This window comes from Ambystoma mexicanum, chromosome 3p (assembly GCF_040938575.1).
Source record: "Ambystoma mexicanum isolate Mex_15411 chromosome 3p, UKY_AmexF1_1, whole genome shotgun sequence".
NCBI lineage: Eukaryota > Metazoa > Chordata > Amphibia > Caudata > Ambystomatidae > Ambystoma > Ambystoma mexicanum.
Window position 1 is genome coordinate 997613470 of NC_090925.1, and position 22976 is coordinate 997636445.

Sequence of the window (22976 nt, forward strand, 5' to 3'; positions counted from 1 at the left end):
GCCTCGGTAGTGCACAATAGGTGCACCCAAGTACTAACTTAGGGCCTTCCTTCTTTGTTTGCCATTACCAGTGTGGTTGGTATTTGTCAGTCCTTCTTCTACCATTCTGGGAGGGGGAGGCCTCTTTGTGCGTTTTTCCTTTGCCAGGAACACCTGGGTGTCCCGCCTAGGCTCTAGAGTGTTTGAGCAGGCAGGAAGTGGGGGAGGAGTTTTCCAACCCCCTGTCCTTCATCTGTCAGAGTGCCTGAATGGGACAAGCTCCCACTGGGGGTCGGGCTGTCCCGGTTGGACAGACAAACGCCCCTTTCTGTAAACTGCTGAGGAAGATTGCAGAGGAGTGAGTCCCTGAACTGGATAAAAGGTGAAGCTCCTGGAGTGAAAACCAAGTCAACCACTGGAAGCTGAAGTAACAAAAGAAGAAGCCAACCAGAGATGCATTCAGGCCCTTTGCAATACTGCGAAGCAACCACTGCTGTCCTGACCCTGTTTTTTGTGCGACAGAGAAACTCCGACAAGGATGTCTCCTTCCCTTTGACTGGTGAAAACAACCAGACCCAAGACGAAACTTAATTTGAACCATCTCCCGAGGTCATGTCAGTTTCCAGAGCTGCAGAACTCTAATACCAGGAGATCTGCTGCCCCAATTTGAGTGCATCATTGTGGAAAGGCGGAATCTATCCAAGTCTTTGCTGAGTCCTCAAGGCTACTCCAGAGACCCAATCCAACTCATCCAGACCCCCTCATCAGAGTGTGGGACTGCAGGAACCAAAGAAGATTGACCGGGCGGATCACGTCCTTGGTTTGGTGCTGCAGAAAAGGTGCCAAAACTGCAGAGGGACCAAAGAAGTTGATGAAAGCCGTGCCGGAGGTCCTCCCTTGAGACTGCTGCTGTAAGATCCCATCAATTGTCCTGCCTTTCATCATCGGACCAAGGAATCCAGAGGTCGGGTCCAGAGCGGCAACATCGTGGAACATCCACCACAAACGTTTTCTTGAAACCTAAGGTACTTTGGGGGGTGGAAAAGGTATTGCTTACCTTATTCCAAAAAGTCACTCCAGAGCATTGGAGTGTACGAAGAAGTTTCCAGGGCAACCCCCTCTTACCTCTGACTAAAGCCACTGCTTGTGTTCCTTTAGCGAGTTCTTTAACAGGTTCTCTGACATTGGTTAAGCCTTCTTGTATCTTCTTTTCCAAGAGACTACACAGTATCCAAAGGAACTTTTGACTTCTCCTGCTTTTCAAGACGTTAACCCACTGCAAACTGCCTATTAGCTAGGGTTGCATTTTGGGCTTTAAAAGACTTGTTGTGCAGGAAAACTGCCTCTAGAACCTGGAGCTCTGATAGGATAACACTAACCAACTATTTTTCTTCCCAAAAATCACTATCTTATATGTGTATGCTGACTAAATGCAATTACTGTATTACTTTGCTGGTGCACGTTATTACCTATAATATGGTCGACCTGTCAAACTCCTGTAACAATTGTGTGTGTTCAGCAACTACCAACTAAGAAGTGTCCTTTTGAAAGTATTGTAAAGTATACCTATGTGTGTTGGTTTATTGTGCATTTAATAGTGACTCTTGTGAAAATATAATAAACCTATATTTTAATATACATTTACATGTGTTTCTTTGATGTGCATTGCTAACTAGGTTCAGTGTACTTACCTACAGTTCACATCTTCCTCTTAGGATAAGCCTGACTGCTCTGCCATTCTACCAAGGTCAAGAAGAGAAGTGCTAGCGCTCTTAGAATAGCACATCAAAGTGAATGTGTACATGTTAGTAGTGAACGAGTTAGTTTGTTACTTACCTGTGGTTTTTCATTGATAAGAGTTTGTCAGAGGCCTAAATAAATAACTGTATTTTTAGACATTCTGCCTAACTTGTGTTGAGAGTGTTCTGTGTGTGCTTAACTCCCAGCCTTAGTGCCCAGTCACACAACATGATAGAGCTTGCCTAGGAATTAGCGTCTTTCCTGTTCAACAGAACTGGGTGGCTTCTCAGAATCTGTCCACATGCCCGTTTCTGAAAATCCAAATGAACAGCAATGATAGCAAGATCTTACATATAATACAAGTACCCGAGGAAATAATGGCATAACCTAAAAAATTGTAGCTGCCTGGCAACTTGCTATACAATCCCACACAAAGGCATCACTATTGGCTTTGTTGATGCTTGTTTCTTTTTACTCCTATTATTATTCTCCTCCCATAGCCCTGCCTGTCTTTCACCATCCTGTATAAGGTGGTGGAATTTGTTTATATGCAATTCTAAGCTCCCCTTGAGTTCCTACTAATGTTAGGTGATTTGCATACTCTTTGAAAGGGACCGCATAAATAAGCAATTACTTTCATTTACATACACCGTTTTCCAACTTACAATTCTTCAAGACTGCCTCTGCTTTGGAAGCACAATCCAATTATCATAGCACTTTACGTCATTCCTTTCTCTCTCTCCCAAACTACAGTCCAGGTATTTGGACTAATATGCATGCAGTCATGCTAAAACAAAACTTTCTTCCCCCCTGCATCCCTCCACACTTTGTAACATCTATTTCCGGCTTTTCAATTCTCTTATCTTCCATATGCTCATTTATTTCCTCCAGCAGACCAAGGTCTGAATAACCCCTAGAAAGAGCAAAGTACATTTAGGCGCCCTGATACTACTACAGTGGGGGGTTGTCACTGTATAAAAGCTTACCAGCACAACATAACATCACCCAAAAAAGTATGTCAATGTACTTTGATCACCCACTGCTTCCTATTCTGGATCATATTTTCTCTTACAACGTGGCTCTTTTCGCCCCTTGTCTGCATCCTATCATGATAAATACTTCTATAATTGAATATGTAAATAACTGAAGGGATCCATCTTGAGCAGGTCCCAGACAGCAGCAAGTCTCAGACACCTACCTTGTACACACGATATGCATTAATTACACAATATCAGGCTCAGGCCTCTGCCAGATTGGATCTGCTGCAGCCAGTGGTCGAATGAGCGGAAGCTTTTGGGAGCAGAGTACCACTTCTTTTGTTTTTTACTGTTAACAGTTCCATTACTTTTTACAATCTTTTTTACCATTCGGGAATGGTTCTTTTTGTAGTTAAAACATGCCTCTTCATTTTACCACCCTACAGCAGTTACAGCTAAACAGAAATCTGTTTCACTGTACATTCACAAAGACTGAATGACATCTCAGCCTGGACGAGTATCTGGCATCACATTAACTATTGCACGCGGGAGACGGTTCTCCTAATACTATGAAAATATCTCTTACAACATCCCATCTCCCCCCGATTTTTGGGAAAACCTGTCAAGTTGTTATGTCAGATTTAATGCTTAGATGTTAGTTGATAAAGGTGCAGGCCATTTCCACATGGTTTTATTTTAACATTCGGTGGCTACGTGGGATTTGCCCCTTCATGCCTATAGACAAGAGTGCAGCTATAGTAGTAGCCTTGGTGACCAGTCACTTGGACTACTGTAATGCACTCATGTTGGATACTTCAGCATCACAGACTATTGATCCCTCAAACTCGGTCAGGCCAGCGGAGAGAAAAGGGTTAAGCCTTGGGATCCAGGGTTTGTAATACATTACCAAATTCTACTCATAACAGCACACATTTCATGAGTGGCAGATCCGTGTCAAAGCAGCTACTGCTCAGGTAGGTGTTAAGTATGGGTTCCAACAGAGTTAAGACCAACGAATAGAGGCAATTGATTTCCCAAGGCCATATATAAATGTTCCAACTGAGAGAAGTTAATGGAAAACTATAACGAGCACCTCCTTTTTCCTGTTCCACCCACTTTGCTGTCAACCTGGCCCATCCACCACCCCTTGGAACATGCGCTTCACATTCCTCCGTTGTGCCTATCCCATCCTCCGCCACTACTTTTTTGGGCACACTTCTACCACTGGCCATTGGCAGTAGTTGACAGTCACCTACAGTAGAATGTGTGCCAGGCCCATGTAGACTAACATGTGTAGCAGTCTGATGAAACACTGCACCTAAAGCGGGTCCCTGGCATGCAATACCTCGAGCAGATGTCTATCGACCTTACAGCTGCATCAGTCCTATGTCATCTAACACCTATGGCAGACATATGATACCAAATGCAGCTGGTGCATGGAAGGGAATTGGTTATGCTGCCAGGCGCTCACTCCTTATGAATGTTTGAGTGATCCATTCCAAAATACTCAGCTGTTGTCCAGTGATTTCATCTCTCATTCTCAGGATATAGAGGTGTTTATCAGTAGTTAAAGGTTCATAAATAAGGTTTCAAACGAGCCATCTCTTAGGTATTTAGTCCTTCCCTTCAGAGGATATGGCTACAGAACCCCAGCACACAGCAAAGCCCTAATTCTGGGGCCCCGCCAGCACCGTCAAGGGTGAGGAATCATGGCAAATGACATACACATTTCCATGCATACACCAATAAGACTCAACCGGACTGCCTCACACAGCACATCTAACAGCAATCTTTACTTTGTATGCTCCTACTAAACAAACTACAACCTCACCCGTTTAAATTCAGGAATCAAATTGCCAAAAGGCAATGACAATTGCAAAGCTGGTGCTATAACAAGACCCAGTAAAATAACTCCGACCACCTTCTTCTCCAGGGAATCAACCTGGTGATTGTCCATAGCTTGCAAAGTAACTAGTGGGCAGACATTCTGTAGCTGTCAACCCCGAGAACCTCTCGCTCTTCAGAACCCCACTCCTCCTTACCTGAGTCTTCTGTGGAGGATTTCTTTTTCTGTCTCTTCTTCTTAGGAGTCTTTTTCTTTGAGAAGAGATATGGTCGTCCCCGAAAGGAGCCACCCTGGTACCCTAAGAGACAGGGGAACAGGGGACCCCCTTCCGGAAACGCCAGAAGAGAGGAAAAAAGCAGTGCTTCAAAAAACCTCTCAGGATGTTGGCAGGCTGGTTTGGATGAAAGACTTCTAGCTTGTTGAATGTAATATGCAAAGTTCCTCAGAGTAGAAGATTAGCAGAACAGGAGGAAGTATGCTTCTGGTAGCAGTTCAAAGATGTTCGGCGCCGTGGAGCTGGAAGGAGTGTCCACGGTAAGCAGAAGATTCCTGTTCGCAAAGCGGGGTCCCAGAGTGACTCCGCCGCCAGAAGAGAGGGAAGGAAACAACAGGTAAGAGCGAACCGCAAAACTGGAGGAAAAGCAAAGGTAAGGCGCCAGAGAAGCGAAAGGGAATCAGGAAAGAATCCTGGGAAAAAAGACAGGAGTGTAGAAGGATTAGGGACAATAACAAAATAACAAACTAGAAAAAACCACAGAGAGGGAGAGTCGAAGGAAAGACAGCGCTGCCTCTACCGCGATCACAGAACCCAAGCAGCAAGCGAACGGGTGAGAGAAAACTAGAAAGAGAGAAACAAAGGGAGAAGCAAACTCAGGAGGGAAAAATAAATCTGAGCCACCGGAAAGGACAGCGAACTAGAATATTAGCAAAAACTCTAAGGAGTAAGAGAGAGCGAAAGCACCCGGAGCGGAAAGCAGAGGGTTGCCACGCACCGGACAGATCGGTGGGCGTGGCTAAATACCGGAAGGAAAACAAATGAGGAGAAAAGACAAGACCGATAAATCGGGAAGTGGAGAATTCTTAGTGGGCATTTCAATGGCGGCGGAGCTTCCACTTACTCCATAACTGCCACGATGGTGAGCGCAGATAGCGCATGACAGTAGCACAGGAACTGATTGGCAGGTGATCTGTGACACAGGACCTGATGTGCAAGTGACATTATGTGGCACATTATAGTGTGCAGAGACAATCAAGTTATTGGAGCATGTTCGGTGGCGGCACTGAGACAGCACACATTCCAGCTGATACTAATGTGGTTAACTCAGAATAGTAATTGTAACATGTTTATTCATTTACGTATTCTTATATGTTTTAGGCATTCATAGACATAGGCCTCATACATAGACAGTTGTAAATAACGTAATCTAAGAGCCGATGTTTTGATCAGGCTCTCTGAGCACAGGAATTTCTACTTACATTTTTCTAAGGAACATTATTTTTACTGGGTTTATATATCATGGCAATGGGTGTTTATGGTGGTTATCATTTGTACTAGAACCCACCTTCCTGTACGATCTGCAATATTTGCACAGTGGCATAATATCTAGTAGGCCATTGTTTCTTTTGTGTCACAAACATATTATTATTATTATTGGGGTATTTATTTAAAGCAGACCTTGATTTGGGAAGCAACTGATCAATTTACAGTTATGGGGGAAGCACACAGTGAGGGAAGCAGCGAAAAAAGGAGTGGGGATCTAACAGGGGAGGGTGGGGAATTGGCAGCATAGGGGAAGACAGTGGAGAGCAGATCGCAGAGTCCCAGGTCGAGTGGGCAGTGCAGGGTGTGTGGACCTAGGTGTTAAGGAGGAGCCATTCCTTAAAGAGGGAGGTCTTGAGCTCTTAACGAACCTGTAGAAGTGATAGGGCAAGTCTGATATTGATGTGGAGGCAGTTCCAGAGTCATGGATTGTAAACAGAGAAGACCTGTCTTCTGGTTCTTTCCTTCCTGCACTGTCATAATTCAAGTCTGCACATTTCCTTACTTCTGGTGGATCGCAGGCCCCGGGAGATGCTGAGCATCTCAGTGAGGTACTTGGGGACTTCAGGATGACAAACAATATGTGCCTGTGCTCTCCGAGTTTATCCCAAACACAGAAGGCATCTAATGGGTAAATACATGCATTTTTCGGGGTTATACGGCAGATATGTATGTACTTTATTGGTTAATTTCCCCCATTCCATTGAGGAACGTGCCCGGTGAGTAATCCTTGCATCTTTGCATATTTTGAAAACATTTGGCGCATTAAGGCCAAAACCCACCAATGTTACCTGGCCCCATCCTCTGATTTCCCCTCCCACAGCCTTCGCTCCCTCCCTGCTTCCTGGTTGTGTGATTCCCACCTCCTGACCCGCCCACCGTGCCCTGATTGGCCAGTAGACCGTGTGTGTTGAGTTTAGCAACCTGCTCCACTACCTAGGCCCCCCATTCCATTGAGGAACGTGCCCGGAGTGTAATCCTTGCATCTCTGCATATTTTGAAAACATTTGGCGCATTAAGGCCAAAACCCACCATTGTTACCTGGCCCCATCCCCTGATTTCCCCTCCCACAGCCTTCGCTCCCTCCCCGCTTCCTGGTTTTGTGATTCCCGCCTCCCGACCCGCCCACCGTGCCCTGATTGGCCAGTAGACTGGTTACCCAGGATATTACCGACCTTCGCAGGGCAGCCCTCTGCCCGTGCAGCCCTGCGACGAAGGGCCCAAGACAGTGGGTAAGCCTTGCATCACTGAATATTTTGATAAATTCTGCATGGCATATCTTGATAATATTGCAGTATTGCTTGGCAAGAACATGTGAGGCACCTCCATATAGACTCCCTGGCTTCCGATTTAAACATGGAAATCCGTTTTCCTCTCCTTAAGGCTGAGAGAAAATAATTCTCGAAATGCAGTGTACCTTTACTTTCTTTACCACTCGAAAACCTTCTTAGCAAACACTGACTTTAAGATAAATGCTAAATTCTTTTGAATATTTCTTTCCTTGACCTGCTTGTTAAATACATATCCTGAACTAAAGTAACTTTCCCTGACGTCTTCTAACTAAAACTAGCTAGCATTCTAGAAGGTCCTATTGTTTCTCCTTAAGAGGAATTTCTTAATTCAGAACTGATTGTCTCCTATAATGTAGTCTTGAGAGGCTCTATTCTCCTTTTCTCTACTTGAGTTTGAGGCTTCTGCACCTGTTCAAAAGAGTTTTGTCTGAAATGATATTTCACGATTCGAAGCATCTCCTCAAGCTCTCTGTACCGTTCAAGCAATTCACCTTACTAAATAGATTCATCCCTCGTGCTATATGGGTGACGTTTGAGCGGTTCATCGTTTCAAATTGATTTAAGCCTCGTTCTAGGCTTTTAATTGGAAGCATTGCCGCTGCACTGAAGAAAGACCCTACTTCCAATTAATAAGTGTCTCTTCAGTGCGCACTTTCAGAGCGTTTTTTTCGGTAATCTTCTAAAGGCCCTCACTCATTAGTATCGCAGCAGCGCACTGCTTAAAGAGTCAATGCATGCGCCTTTCCTCAGATGGACCAGCAAGGAATGCGCTGCAGCGTCTGCCCAATACAGATGCTGGATAACTATGTACATTTACAAAATGCACAGACGAAGTGGCATTCTACTCGGAAGTAAATTGTAAGATCTGAACGTTTTTTAGAAGCTTGACTTGAAAGTAAAATATGATCTTTACTGCCAGAAACACTGTGCTCCCACCGCAACTCTCCTGTTGTCCCACAAACGTGCTTTCTGCCAAACTTGTATTTCAAGATTCCTAGTGACCAGATATGTATGGCCTAACCCGTAGAGAGCAACAAAAAGACGAACTCGCTGCCTGGAGTTAACTATGGAAAGCAGTTAAGACTGTTGGCAGCAATTCCCATGTTAAGTCTTAGCCAATCAACGACCTGGTGCTCCTTCACCATCTTGGTTTGTGAAAACTTTCTGCACCTGAACAAAACTGATTAAGGCTTATAACTATTTATTATTCCTGTTTTCCTACTGAACCCACATTCACCGATAGTAATTCCCAAAACTACCACCTCCTGTATCTGAAACTCCCTCTCAGCTAATGGACTCTTTCTGCCTTTATTGCTGACCTGAAACCTCCTCTCTCAGGTGTGCATGTTGTCCACTGAAACAATTGGATTGCTTAGTTTCAAAACTCAGGCGTTCTCATACCGCAGTACTTTATCTGCCACTCATGTGCCCATGGGCTAGGCGAATAACTGGGGCTGGTACCACCTTGGAACCACTGTTTCGTGCATGTAAGCTGGAGATCCAGCTGAGGGGAGATGTGCTTCCTCTGAATTCTCCCTGTCCAGGAGCTTGTGCGGGCACTATAAGGATCATGTGTGCTGTCTTAGGGCATTCTTGTAGGAGAAGCACCCCGTATAGTTGGATCCGGCCTCATTTCTCTCTGCTGCAGCAGTTTCGTATCTGTAACTTAGCCCTACTAAGAGGATCTGTACAGTTAAGTGACAAGTGCAGGCCACACAGTCAGGTTAGGGTAGACCAGGAGATCCTCCCTACACCACCCCCTCAGGTACTGCATCACTTAGCGGATGGGGATACATTTCCCCCATGGTCACCCCAACCCTTACCCCAATAGCCAGGTAGGGAACCTTTGCACAGGCCTCATTATCTAATATGGGGTACCTTGCACAAACTCTACATCCTGCCAATTGCCATACATGGTTCACATATTACAAAGGGAGCATATTAGAGGGGGCACCCCCTAATTCTCAAGGGAAGGACTCCCGATCCCACAGGTACACAATTTGTCTTACCAAAGCCAGATGCACGGCCAGTCAAGCCCTGTGCATGTGCACTACCCGCGATGTGTCTAGCATGCACAGAACCTTGAGTGCGCTCTGCCATGGCATTTCTTTCTGGCAGAGGATTACAAAGCCCCCAGTTAGTTCTTGCCACTCGCTTACAGCTGAGTGCCCCTAAATCGTGTAGTCCCCCTAGTAATGCATGAGAGTTCATTGAGTGTTTTTCCAGAGTAGGGAACTGGGGAAATAACGTTTCAAGGTTGTAAAGCCTTGTGCTGAGGAATAACCACCCGTTTGCAAATCAATTATGTTATGTTGCGCAATGGATAAAAGAAACTCATTTTTTCCCTGATATCACCCACCCTCCCTTCAATATTGGGCAAGTGTCTCCTCTTGACCCTTGATGGTGTCTTCCGGTGGCCTAATAAGTCCGTTGGTGGTTGATGCCTCAAGGCAGATCATTTGCGTTTGATTTAATAGACAAATCATTAAATCAATTATTTCACAAATAGAAATGTTTTGGATGCAAGGAACATTTGACCGACTGTAATTCACAGGTATGACAGTATTCTTTTGAATTGTGAACTCTTAACCAGCAGGAGGCCATTAGGTGTGTTCATAATTGAATAGCATGGGTCCAGTGAAAAAGTTCACCCACAGTAGTATGCCTCGAATGTTAACTTTAAAAATGGGTGTGTGCATACTTGCAAAGTGGTCTGACAGTCTTATAGGTATACTGGCTAATGAATAGATTTCCAGCCATTGAGAGTCTCACTATGTAAGATTCTGCTACAAAATGTAAATGACATGAAGACCGCTTAGCTTTTAAGGACCAGGAGATGTGCCACTTTATTTATTTCTCTCTCTCTACGAATGGTGCAGCCAGGATGGTCCAGAAGAGCGACAGGAAGTCCTGACCAGGCGCCAGTTGGACCGCATCTCGATGGGCAGTCGTTTTCACAGGCAGATGGCCATAAAGAATTTCCTGGCCACCATGCTAGGCAACCTGAGGTAATGGTGCAGCACCACAGTCCTTGAGCCCAGGGCGTTGGGAGAGAATCCAAAACAGCTCAAACTAGCTCCATCATGTTCTTATGCCTCTAACACTCTTTGTGATTTATTTTTTAACCAGCGTCCAAGACATCAACAGTGGGCCCAAGGGAGACTACATTCGCAGTATGTCTGAACTACTCGATGTGTGATACAGGCAAGTATGGTACTCACAAGGCTATCATTTTTCATGCACTTGACATGTATCATTAATGCACAATTTACAGGAGCAGAAAGGGAATGGAATGCATGTATTATATTTTAGGACTGGCTATAAAGAGTATTAGCTCATACGGAGAGTGTACTGGCAAGGCAATGAAAAAAAGGACTTCCAGGAAAGGCAATATACAAAATGTGCTGACTGGCAACATTTCAACCAATAGAAAGTCCTCGCAAGGCACTTCCTCCTCTTCTAGTTCTTACTTACACCTACACATACAAAGAGTGCAGTGGTTACACTGTGTCTGTATATCCATCTGTCCTAAGGATATGGTATACATTGTATCCATCAGAAAACAAAACGTGGACAAAGACATCAAAGCATTGATTATCATTCATAAGGTCTTCCTCTTCCAATCTTCCTCCTCCCATCCTCCACAAGTGAGGGGTGCTAGCCCCATGACACGCCTATTCTACCAAGCAGGTAAGTTGGCAATTTAAAAGTATTTCAATTAAAGCCTCTCCCTCTGGGTGGACAGTTATGTATTCAAATTAAAGCTCCCTCCCATCATTTCCGTTCTTTCCAAAATACCTCCCATGCTGGTAGTATGTCCCTGCTCCCCTTTAAGATATGGGTTCTAAAAAACCAGACCCGGACGGAGGGTAGATCGGCCTGTGGCGGAGACGTACCTAGACTATAAATTAGACAGACTGTGGAATGGGTGCGGCTAAAAACTGCAACTTACCTCCACCTTGCTGCCGAGCACCATGACCTGGAGTGCAGCCTTGGCGGAGCTGGGGTGGGGAGCGGGGAGTCCTTCCTGAGCATTTCAGAATATGTAAAGAATCAGCCACAACGCAGGGCACTGTGGGTGCAGAAAGCTCACTAGACTGGTACCCCATCATTGAATGTGACTATAAAAGAATAAGCACTTCCAACAAAGTATTATGAAAGTCAATTAGGAATTGTAGTGAGCACAGTCGAGAAGCTCACCATCTCTGGAGGCCAACGCAAAACCAGAGCTGTCACATTGCCAAACTGGAAACAAAGAACTTCAAGAGGCGGGGGCTGAGGGGGGGGGGGATTATGAAACAGGCCTTGCCTGCTATGCACCCGACTCTGGAGCAAGTTTGAAAAATATAAGTCTAGCCCCCTCCATCCTACACTTTAGGAAGTACCTGAAAACTCTTCCCTTTAAAAACATCTTCCCAATCACTTATCGCGGTATTAAGTGAATTGGTAAAGACCGATTTAAAAAGACCACCCTAAGAACACTGCGAGCGGTCTTTCTAAATCTTAACGGTCACGCCCCTGCTGCGCACGAGTGCACTCAGGGGCTGACAGGCTGTCCGGGACAGGCAGAGGAAGACGGGTTTGAGGTAAGTGTTTGCGTGCTTGTGTGTATGATGGGGGACAGTGTTTGTAGCGGGGAGGGGGCTGGCGAGAAAGAGTGAGTGTGTGAGTGTGTGAGTGTGTATTGGCATGTGAGGCGGGACCTGGGAAAAAGGTGTGTCCGAGTGTGAATAATTGTAGGGGAGGCAGGGTTGGGGCAGGGGCAGAGTTTGAAGATGGACTTGGGGGTGAAAACCCTGATTTCAAAGGGTGGGGGATTGATATATTTCGAATATTAAAGGCTGCACCTAATCAGCTGAAAAAACAAATGTTAAAGATGACTTGCACTAGGGATGGACATAAGTTGTCCACCTGACTTTAGAGATCCGATCACAATCCAATCCCCTACAGAAAGTATACCTAGATGTTCCCCTTAAGCCAACCACAATCCCAAGTAGGTTTTCTTAGTTTTCCACTTAGTATAACGTAATGAATGATGACTTTTTGGTACATAAGGATGTTTTTTATGTGATGCTTCGAGATTATGCTGTGCGACGTCCATTGATGTCCATTGTACTCTGGGTTTTAGACAATTGAGAATAAAACAGTATACTTTGCCAACTTCCTGAGTCTGTCTTATTATTTGGTGTAAGAGTTATTCTGCATCCCCATCCATCTAATGATGTGCTACCTCATTTAAAAGGGCCGTAACGGTTCGTACCTGCACCAGATAAGGGTTGCTATAAAAACTAACATGTTATTCGTATGGTGAACATCTAGAAATTGGTTTGTTCAGATGGGGCGTTCTTAAACCTAGGCAATCCCCTCCAAATATGAGCATAAACTATTAGTCCAAGAGGCGAATAACTATCCAAATTCAAGACTGTGGAATCAAAGTGTTCATGCTTGTATCCTGGCTTTGTCAGCAGAGCAGACGATACAGTGATCCTGGTCAAATCATCTAATATCTCTTGCATTACTGTGCTGTCTTCTGCTGGTGGCATCGTTTAGCTCATTACTTGAACTTTCTTCTGATGTAGGGCATTTGAGTGGAAGGGGTGGTAGTCAGGAGAGAGAGTACCAGATGTTGTAGGCCTTGGGCAAGCATATTTTAAGGTCTGCTCATTTGACACAAAAAACGGTTTGCTTTTTGTATAAAAGTCAAAGGTTTTTCTGCACGTTTATGAATAACAATTTCACAAGTCATTGTTTTGAAAGTATTTCAAGCTTAAAGGTACAAAAGACATACCTAGATTAAATCTGTTAAATCACATCGATTGGTATGCTGGTACTTATATACTTCCCTTGATGATGGAGAGAATGAAACTAGAATCATTCCCATTTTGCATAACACCCTTCTATAATATTTTGGTTTTAAAAATGGTCAGGTTTGGAAATGTGATTTGTGTACTTTGCAAGTCAGTTTTATAAAATGAGATTGTTTTAGTATATGGTAAGAGTTGGTAAATAAAGTGTTCAAATGCAGACATTGCAGAGTTGGCACAAATTCCAGCTTCACCCCTTAAGCAATGTGTGATCCTGGGAATCTCATTTAATCTTCTATTGCCTAACCTCTCAGAATTGCCAGCCCATAACCCCCTTTCAAAATTGTCAGCCCTTCAGAGTGATTTCCTTCTCAGGGCATGATCTTCATAAATGCCTCACTCATGGTTTCACTGGCTGTAGGGTTGCTTCCACTTTAATAGTGAGCATCGATATACTGCACACCACAGGCACTTGCCCCATGATCTATAATGGCAACACTATTTGAAAACCATGTCCTACTTCTAATCTCAGTCTGTCTGGATAGAGACACCTTCCTGGTAGCTTCTAATCTGCATCCACTATCCATGCTATGCTATGTGTATTCTCCTTCCTTACATGTGGTTTTCTCCATCCATGATTGAACACTTTTGCATTCTCTGAGGCAGCTAATGTGAGTTCTCTGCCTATTCTGGGTTACATATGCTTTTTACATACAGTCCTGCATTAATACTACAGGCTGCATAGCTTCCCGGATGTTATTGATAAAAAGTATCCATTTCTATACTAGAAAAGAAGTAACCTCTTTGCAGATTGCTAATGTTGGCCTCCAAATGCTACATCTTTATCATTCTGATTAGAGCAAGAAGTAAGAGGGCAAGGGGACTTAAATGGAGTAAACATGCGCTTATTTTGAATTCTGTGAGGCAGCATATCAACCTATAGCTTATGATCATGATGGGAGTCAGGGAGTGCCATCAAATATTCTTGATTGCTCCAAAGATGTCCATGCCCAGGGCCCCAAAAATGCTTAAAATGGGCCTGCCAAGAAATGCATCACCTTTAATTGTCCTGCAAATCTTTACTCTTTATAGTCCCAGAGCACCTCAACTAAAGGACAACTGCCTCTGTTGCAAGGTCCAAATGATTAACTGATTTCTTCATGTCCACCTCCCATCCAAGGCTGGTCGGCATATTGTCATTCAGCAGATCAAATGCTGAACTCCTTGCTCCAAAATGAGTCGCAGATCACACATTTACTTAATCTGGATAAACTCTTACCATTAGTTCTCTGGCAGTCTACATAGAAGTTTACCACGTTCCAAATATTGTCACTCAATCTACCACCAAGTTGTAATTGAGGAAACAGTTCTAGAATGTGCCCCAACCACCCACCGAGGACCTGGGCCATAAAAATAAAACACTACATATGCGACCTAGGCTACATCAGGACCCACAAACAACTTCACTCACCAGCAGCAACATCAGGGTGTGATCTTCACCTAGGAGTTTGCCGAATATTGGGACAAAAAAGACAAGTAGCCCCTGTGCCGCCAGGGCCATGCTGATACAGTGCACTGAGTTAACCATGAGGAAGCATGCGGAACGTTATAAAAACTATAAAACAAAATAATGTGGGTGTGCTTAAATGCAACGTGCAGTAATAGAAAACGAATGTTCTTGACATAACTCTTCTGATTCTTTTCTCCACAGCCTCAAGTTTCCTGAACAAATTCTCAGCATCACACTTCAGGGAAGACCGGAGCAGCCATGATCACAAACTGTAAATTCATTTTTTGAAAAATAGCAATGTAAAAGTCTATCGAGTGTTTCATGAATGTATAAATTAAAAAACACATACTGCACACTTATTTACAACTATGTTGCTTTTTGAGAGAACTTTGCAACATTGCAAGTATTCTTAGGAACACAACTGTGGTATATGTAATGATAGCACTGATATCTGAACCTATTCTGATTTACTTCCATTTTCCATCTAAAACAATGGCTAATGTAATTAAGTAAACCTGGAATGTTAATGCACCAAACATCTAAAAAATTCAAGACAGAAGGAAAATCATCTTGTTCATAAATTGCAGAGAGAAAGGATTGTCTGGGAACTTATCTAATGAAAATAAAACCAGCAGAGACTCAATACCAATACATAAAAAGATCTCCCGTTAGTAGGGACACTGAGGGGAAATTGGTCTGCATCTCAATGGAACAGAAGGGTTGCCTGTGACATTTGCAAACGTTTACGTACCTAGAACATGTAAACCAGGGCTCACAAGAAGGAGCCTAGAGGGTGAACAGGCTAATTCCGTTTAAAGTTGTAGAATTTAATGTATTGTGATTTGTATCAATGCAGACAAGCCTTTTTAATATCATTACTGATCAATGAACATCATGATCCTTACATTGTTTTCTTGGTGTTGGGTTATATGTAAGAAAGACGAACAAGGACAAGACCTATTGATATAGCACAAAGATACATTTTCCGCTCAAGATTTTACATTGTGCTATGGAAATATTGTATGCAAGAAAAAAATTCCCTTTTAAGCTACTGGGACTTAAGCACATTTTTAGGCTGGAACACCTTCATATGGTGAATGGAAGTTGTCATTGTTTCTTGTACTAAGATGTCTGTCAATTGTATAAACCATGTATTTGAAATATTAAACATTGTACACGAATTTTAGTCTATTCTAGGATGTGTTGTGTGAAAAAGTGTAAAGTGTATAAGAATGTTTTATTGTAATATTACTGTGTACACTTTAATGGGACATTTAGTTTCCAAATAAAGTGATTTTGACTGACATTGATCTAAAACATGGTCCAAGTGGGCATTAAAGTACTACCCTCAGTCCAGCTAGGCAGGTGTGGAATTGAATGGAAGTCAAGAAGTCTCAATCGGTTTTGGGCGTTACTGCTATCATGAGAATAATAAATCAATAACCAAAAACTATTTTTCTACTAAATGGTTCTGAAATCTTACTTCAAGATAGATTTGATTCTTTTAGACACAGGACAACTCATATGCAATGGACACAAACATTGGTACCATACACTCATCAGATCAAGCACCTGTGGGTTGAACATTGCTCTTTTGAGATTCAATTTCAAACACATTCAAGCAATGGTTGAATCAGATCCTATTAAACAGAACACTCTTTGCTGCAAAACTAAAACAAGAAATCAAGGACTTTCTTATGCTCAACTATAGCTGCACATACAAACAGGGATTTAGATGGGACATGTAAGCCTGTCTTCCTGCTATCTTTCTGGCAGAATTATCTGAAAGAATGAAAAAGATTACCTGGCAATCGATGCAGTGACCTCTGAGTTGAGCAAAGCAACTCCAAGAGAAAAGAGGAGGAATGTCCTTTGGATGGAATAGATATTTTGAGGCAGCCAAACACAGTTACGTCGTGAGCAGGTCAAAATTCTCAGGAACTGCTGAACCCTGAAGACCCTCACTGGTGTTTAGTTCACAGCCAATTTATAACAGCTGCACTCAACCGCTCAACTTTCACCTGGAGGAAGGGGAATGGGACAAAATAATAAACACAGGTTTTTCCTTTTTTCTGAGCTTGTCACCTGCAGAGTGGGCGAGGGGAAACAGTGAAAAATGAGAGAACATGAATTACTTCTTCTCCTGCAGCTCTCGTCTCCCAAGTCTCTGCTACTCTCTCTCGCTCTTTCCCTAAATTACCTGCGTTACTCCCCAAAAACACCCCAGGAGCGATGTCAGCTGTTGGTACCAAAATTATCACCTTTGCTCTTTTCTTGAATGCTTTCCTTTTCTGGCTTTTTAGCTTGAAATATCTGAAGGTATTGCTTTTTACATACATTGCACTTTACCTGTTGCTTGCCCATGAGCACCTAGCACCTATCCCATTCCCCCTCTGTACTGCACTTGCACGTTCTGAACACTCACAAGGCATAGTAGGTTTGTCTCCCCCCCCCCACTGTATTTTATATACATTTATATTTTTTTCTTTACTGGATTTTAATGTCCCTGATCCCCCGTCTCCTCCCTATTGCCCTGTGGGCGTTTTGAAATAGAATTTACTTACTGTATAAGCGCCTAACAAGCAAACGATAAATAAAATAAACAATAAATAAAAATGATATACATCTTACTACTTTTCGACTTGGTGCTAATAACCATTACTATCTGAATTGATTAAATGTTTACTTTTCGGTTAACTCTTGTATAGTTCATTTAAGTTTGACATTTTATGCCACTCTCTTACATACATCTGATTGGTGATATCTTCAGATTTCCCTGAATTACAAGACGCTCTCCAAAGGTTCAAATGCACGCTCTCAGTTCTAGTCTCTGAGTGCTGTGAAAAGAAAGCATTCTCGCTAATGTCCTTTGCCTATCGCCATACTGCAGGCTATTGTTTCAGTTAGTACACGCGCACATGTAACGATGCGTTACACGCGCGCATAGAGTAATGTTCTGAAAGGCCTCCCTCTGTTAAATTCAGGAGATGCTGATTGCGTGACTTGGCAATGCAGTACCTTCTTCGAACTATACTTTGATGCTGCTGCCGAGATGAGAAACGCCTGTATAAACTGTCTCAAGCGCAAGGAAATGGTTTCTACTGCATGGTTGTTGTAACAGCTAAAGGTGATTACATTACCATATAGCAACCCTGTTGTTATGGTTCGTTGCTCAATCCATAGGAAGAGCAGTTTTGTGGCAGCTTATACATTTGGCGCTGTTTGACGAATTGTCATGAAACTTTGCAAAAAAAGTATACAGCCAGCTCTGAATTATTTTGGGAAGTTTTGATTGTCATTGGGGAGGGGGCGGTTAAAGGGGGAGTCCCAAAACTTTTGATATCCGGATAGACAGGAATGGAATGCATTTTGTTCGGGGCTACAGTCCAAACCGCTGGATGGATTTGCATCAAATTTGCACAAGGAGCAGCAGCCTGGTCCCGAAAGCCTGCCTTTGCAAATTTGGTGGTAATATTTCCAATGTCCAAACTGCAGGGAAAAAAATGTGCGATATCTCTGTCTGGTCTGCAGACTTACTTCCTGGTTCGGTTTCACGTATGCCTCTGAGCCAATCAGGGAGCGATGTAACATTCGCCGACATCGTACACGCCCGCTGATTGGTCAATGCAAAACAAGAGGTGCGCCACAAACGTTGAATCGGACGCCATGTTGGATTCGCGAACTGCGCCAGTAGTCCGCGAACATCGCAGAAAAACATTTTACTTGTCAAACAAGTGAAACAATCTCTAGGGAACTGAGGGTTGATGAGGATGGGATGGGATATATCCAGAAAAAGCAAACAATCTGATGTGTTTTCTTATTCGATGTCTGCGAACATCTCAGGTGTTCAGGGACATTGATGTGATGTTCGCAAATTTCAGAAATGTTTGAGGACATTTATGCATATGTCTGCATTACAGGGTCGGTGAAGAGCAGTTATTAGATGGCTAAAACTTTGGAGCTGTTTAACATATCTGCACAATATTTTTAATAAAACTATAGACCCAACTGTGAATGTTGTTGCAAGGTTTTTTTGCCGTTTCACCAAGATGGGATCAAATTAGAGGGGGTTGGGGCGATCCAAAATGTTTTCATGGCTTATAACTTTCCTGCCATTTGACGAATTAAAGCATATTATAGAACCAAAATTAAAAGTTTGTGCAAAGTTGATGGGATTTTGTTAAAAGGGGGCAAAATTGGAGTGGGCCGTCCCATAATTGTCGAAATAGGATAAGCTTGAATGGGGTAAAACAATTCTGCTTGCGGCTACAGTGTTGGATGGATTTGCACAAACTTGTGTGAGGAGCATTGGCAAGGACCCGAAACATGGTTTTGTATATTTGTCTGTTACAGAAAATAGTGACATAACTCTGGTGCCTGAAGTATAGCCTGTGGCTGTGGCTAGTGGTCAGATTGTCTGGCCATGGCCACCAGGGACCGGCTATGGGATTAAAGTGGGCATGGCCACCAGGGACCAGCTATGGGGATAAAATAGGCACTGGGCCTGGCAAGGACAGGTGAAACAAAAAAAGTGATAACTTTTTAACATTATATAACATGGTTAAACCACTCTGGCGAGATTGTTCAGCCATGCCCCCAAACAATCTGGCCACTGGCCATGGTAACAGGGATCGGCAATGGGGTTAAAGTGGGCATGGAGAAAAGTGGATTTTGAGAATTTCACTACATAGCTAGTCTCTGGTCATCGATGATGCCATTTGTGATGTCATCTTTGATGTGCAGGGTGTTAGTCTTAGCAGTGCATGGCAGCAGGGTGAGCTACAGTCGCATAGCTTACCCAAACAGGCAAATTTCTTTGGTTTTTCGATTTTACTTTGCAACCACAACATCCCTTTAACAAAGTCTTTTCAGTGAATATTGAGCTGCTCTCCCAGTGTAATCTCTGCATAAAATATCACATTGGGAGGCTAGGACGTCTCTGTATTATCTTGAACTTCAAATCTTCAAATCTCAAATACACTTTAATCTTTTTCTTCTCAGACAAAGGCCCAACACAGGAGCCCTGAAGAAACAAGGCCAACCAGTCAAAAGTCTAAGGCAGTTTAGAATGCCATCAAGGTTCCTTCCTGTCTTCACCCTCCAGTACTCTAGAATCTTGCATTGTTCTGTCCATTGTAGATTGTGTACTGGAATTCCTCCTGACCACGCATTAAGGAAAATACATATGTACATAGCCTGACCGAATTACTGCCCAAACTCCCATAGAACTCTTCTGCTACCTGATATAACTTTTCCTAATTTCAGCAACACCTGACAAACACAAAACAAACAAATCATGTTTGAGTAAAGCAGAATATGCCCTGTTAAGTACTGAACATAGGTAATAGAACTGAGATGATCATTCAGGGAAACTCCCGAACACAGACTCATGGTATTTTCTTCCCAGAGAGCAACTCCTGCAATAAAAAATATTTTATTGAGCAGGAGAGAAAAATCACCAAGAGATTTTCATTTTTCTTAATTAGATAGGTTTTCTGAAATTGAAGGATATTGACAGAGACCTCCTGGAACAACAATTATTATTAATAGAGATCAGATAATCAATGAACTCACTAAAAACTGGGATGAATGTCCAGGTTATATGGCTTAGCATCTTTGTTTTTTTTTTAGAACATGGAGTGAGAAAATCACTCGTCCTGATGAATTTCTTGAATGATATGTAATCCCTTGCATGGTTGGCCTGCTTAATTGGTATTAAATTAAACAGGTCACCCTCTTGTTACAGATCCGCCTGAGCACCTGGAGACCAATTCCGTTGGTGACGGTGCACAATATAAATACCTTAAGATTAACATTAAATACATACATAGTACCAGCAATATGAGAGCGAACAGAAAGAAACTCACAGAAATGGGGTATTTATCAAAGCTTACATCGTGTGTATGTGCTTTTTTTTACTATAATCAGTGGTCGAAGTGGGTAGGAGCGGTGCTGTTTGACATTTTCTTAAGTTTTACTGTCCCTATACTTTTATTTTAAAAAGAAACCATTGTGTAATAGTTTCTTTTTAAAATAAGTGTGTAGGAAGAAGTTGAAACTTGTACTTTCAGTGCACTGCACTGAATGTTCCCTTAAACAGCAGGCGAAGGTGTTTGGGGGTTTGTATTGTGCGTGAGATGGGGCATGGCGAAGGGGTTTGTGGGGAGCAGGGGTAGGCCAGTAGGGAATCATAGTTTCACTACTTCTTTTCGTACACTTCAACGACTGATAACACTTACCTGTAAGTATACTGTTACAGGGTGTTCTACCTGGGTTTGGTGGTGAAAGTGTGTTCTCTTCCAGTCACTCGCTTTGTTTAATTATTTTACTGATATTGCTGAAAACTGATTTTATAGTGAATTTTAAATTGTGGCATTGAATGGAAAAAACGTTTGTGTGTGTTTTTATAAGAACCGGGGCATTAGGCTTTTAATAAATGAAAGATGCTTTGTTGGGTGTGCAACGTGCTAGTTTTATTATTACGGGTCTCTTGCCGGGACGATGTGTCATTAAGTGCCCTTCCAATCTTCTCACTCATGGCATAACTGTGCCGGAGGGAACGCACATGCAGCGGACGGGCACAGCCTGCGCTCCTGAAGGCTAGCCAGTCTGTGCCGTCTGGGACCTGGACAGGCCTTGGGCCTGTAAGGATATTTGGCATGTTACAGCACAGAGTACAGCACTACTGCACAGGTAGTAATTTTTTTTTTTGATGCAGCAGCAGCACCACCACATGGGTGTGGTGCATTGCTATATGTGTTGCCAGATTAACATGGACATATAAGTAAAGACAGGCTATTCAGTCAAAAACGATTTTAACATATAAGATGCAAATCTATTTTTACAGTTAAAAGCACACGTGCACATTCAAAAATGCACACTATTTTTCACCTGAAATGCCTATGGTGCAAGAGACACATTTGAAAATTAATAACTAACCTGACTAATAAAACTGCATTTAACATAACCCACTAATAAAAATGTGTCTCCACTGAAGAATTACGCCTACTCTGAAAGTGAACTTTTAAACGCACATTCATTTTTTTTCTTTTTCTCTGCTGCTCTGTCCACATAACTACAGGAAGCAAAGGGCTCGAAGGACCAGGAAATCAGTTGGTTACAAATGGTTACTGTAGAAATGAGCCAGTGTAGTGAGGGAGGAGATGGCATGATTGATTCTGATTGGAGCAGCGTCATAGCAAGTATCATGCTAGAGGCAGTGATTAGAGTTTTGCTGGGGGAGCTTGAGGAGAGGGAAAGGACAATCGAGATTTGGCAGAGCTGGGTTAAAGACCTGTTTCCTGGCTAAAGATTTCCTGCTGCAAAAGCTGAGAATTCCAGGCAATAACCCCGGTTTGAGAACGAAAGACGCTTGTTTTCACTGGGGTTAATCTTCAAGGGAGCCAAATTCAGAAAGAGAACAGCTGGAGAAAACTCATGCTGACAGATAAGGTAATTACAGAAGTGTGGGGGCTGAGTGTGTACGAGAATATTCAGTCAGTGTAGGAAAGGAGATTCCTGTGCTTTACTCACATGTTTAATGTTGCAAATTGAGTTCTTGTCTCCGCCACTCTCTTTTCAGTGTATCACAGATAATACTGTTACTGTGCTATTTTATTTATTTCTATAAAGAGTGAGATCGTGTTTAAATGCAACTTTTATAATACACAAAAATATTTGAAAGCAGACGGGTGGTGTGTTTTATATTTACCAATACAGTGCTGATGATGTGGGGAGATGTTTAGACAGTGCAATTGTCATTTTCAAGGTAGCTAAACATCAAATTTGGCTGCAGCCGAGTGCACAATGTAATTCAGTATGAGCAATTATATCTAACTGTGTGCGTTGTAGTTTGTCGGAAGTCTATGAGTCGGCAAAAGGGAGGACCGGGACATAGTTCACTACCGTATATAAGATAGTGAAAATACCACATGATAGCTCGCTGCCGTAGATAACACAGAGAGAAATTGCCCATGGTGGCACACTAAAAATGAAAATGTGGTGTTCCTGAAATGCAAGCCTGAGGTCTCTCTAGTGATTACACGAAAAATCTAAAAAAAAATAAGGGGTTCTGGATATTGGGGCCACAAATAAAACAAGGGAATTATGCTCACCAAAATACCACCAACCACGCATACCAACCACGCATACCAAATACGCATGTCTGTGTGCTGAAATAATGCATGTCCACTGTATTATTGTTGTACATGGCCCAAACTGAATACAAGGAGTGATTGTTGCTAAGTTATTTTTCGAAGGTAAGAAAATACCGTCAGGCCCCAAATCTC

The 22976-nt window shown here is 42.8% G+C and overlaps 1 protein-coding gene across 2 annotated transcripts in view; it reads left to right on the plus strand.

Moving 5' to 3' along the window:
- Positions 1-15047, plus strand: part of GHRH (growth hormone releasing hormone) — a 309118-nt gene extending 294071 nt beyond the window's left edge. For both annotated transcript variants that reach the window (XM_069652292.1, XM_069652293.1), the window contains 3 exons: positions 10254-10382; positions 10504-10578; positions 14890-15047. In XM_069652292.1, the coding sequence (XP_069508393.1) occupies positions 10254-10382; positions 10504-10573 (199 nt within the window). In that variant the 3' untranslated portion in view covers positions 10574-10578; positions 14890-15047. The remainder of the gene's footprint in view (positions 1-10253; positions 10383-10503; positions 10579-14889) is intronic.
- The last annotated feature ends 7929 nt before the right edge of the window (positions 15048-22976 follow it).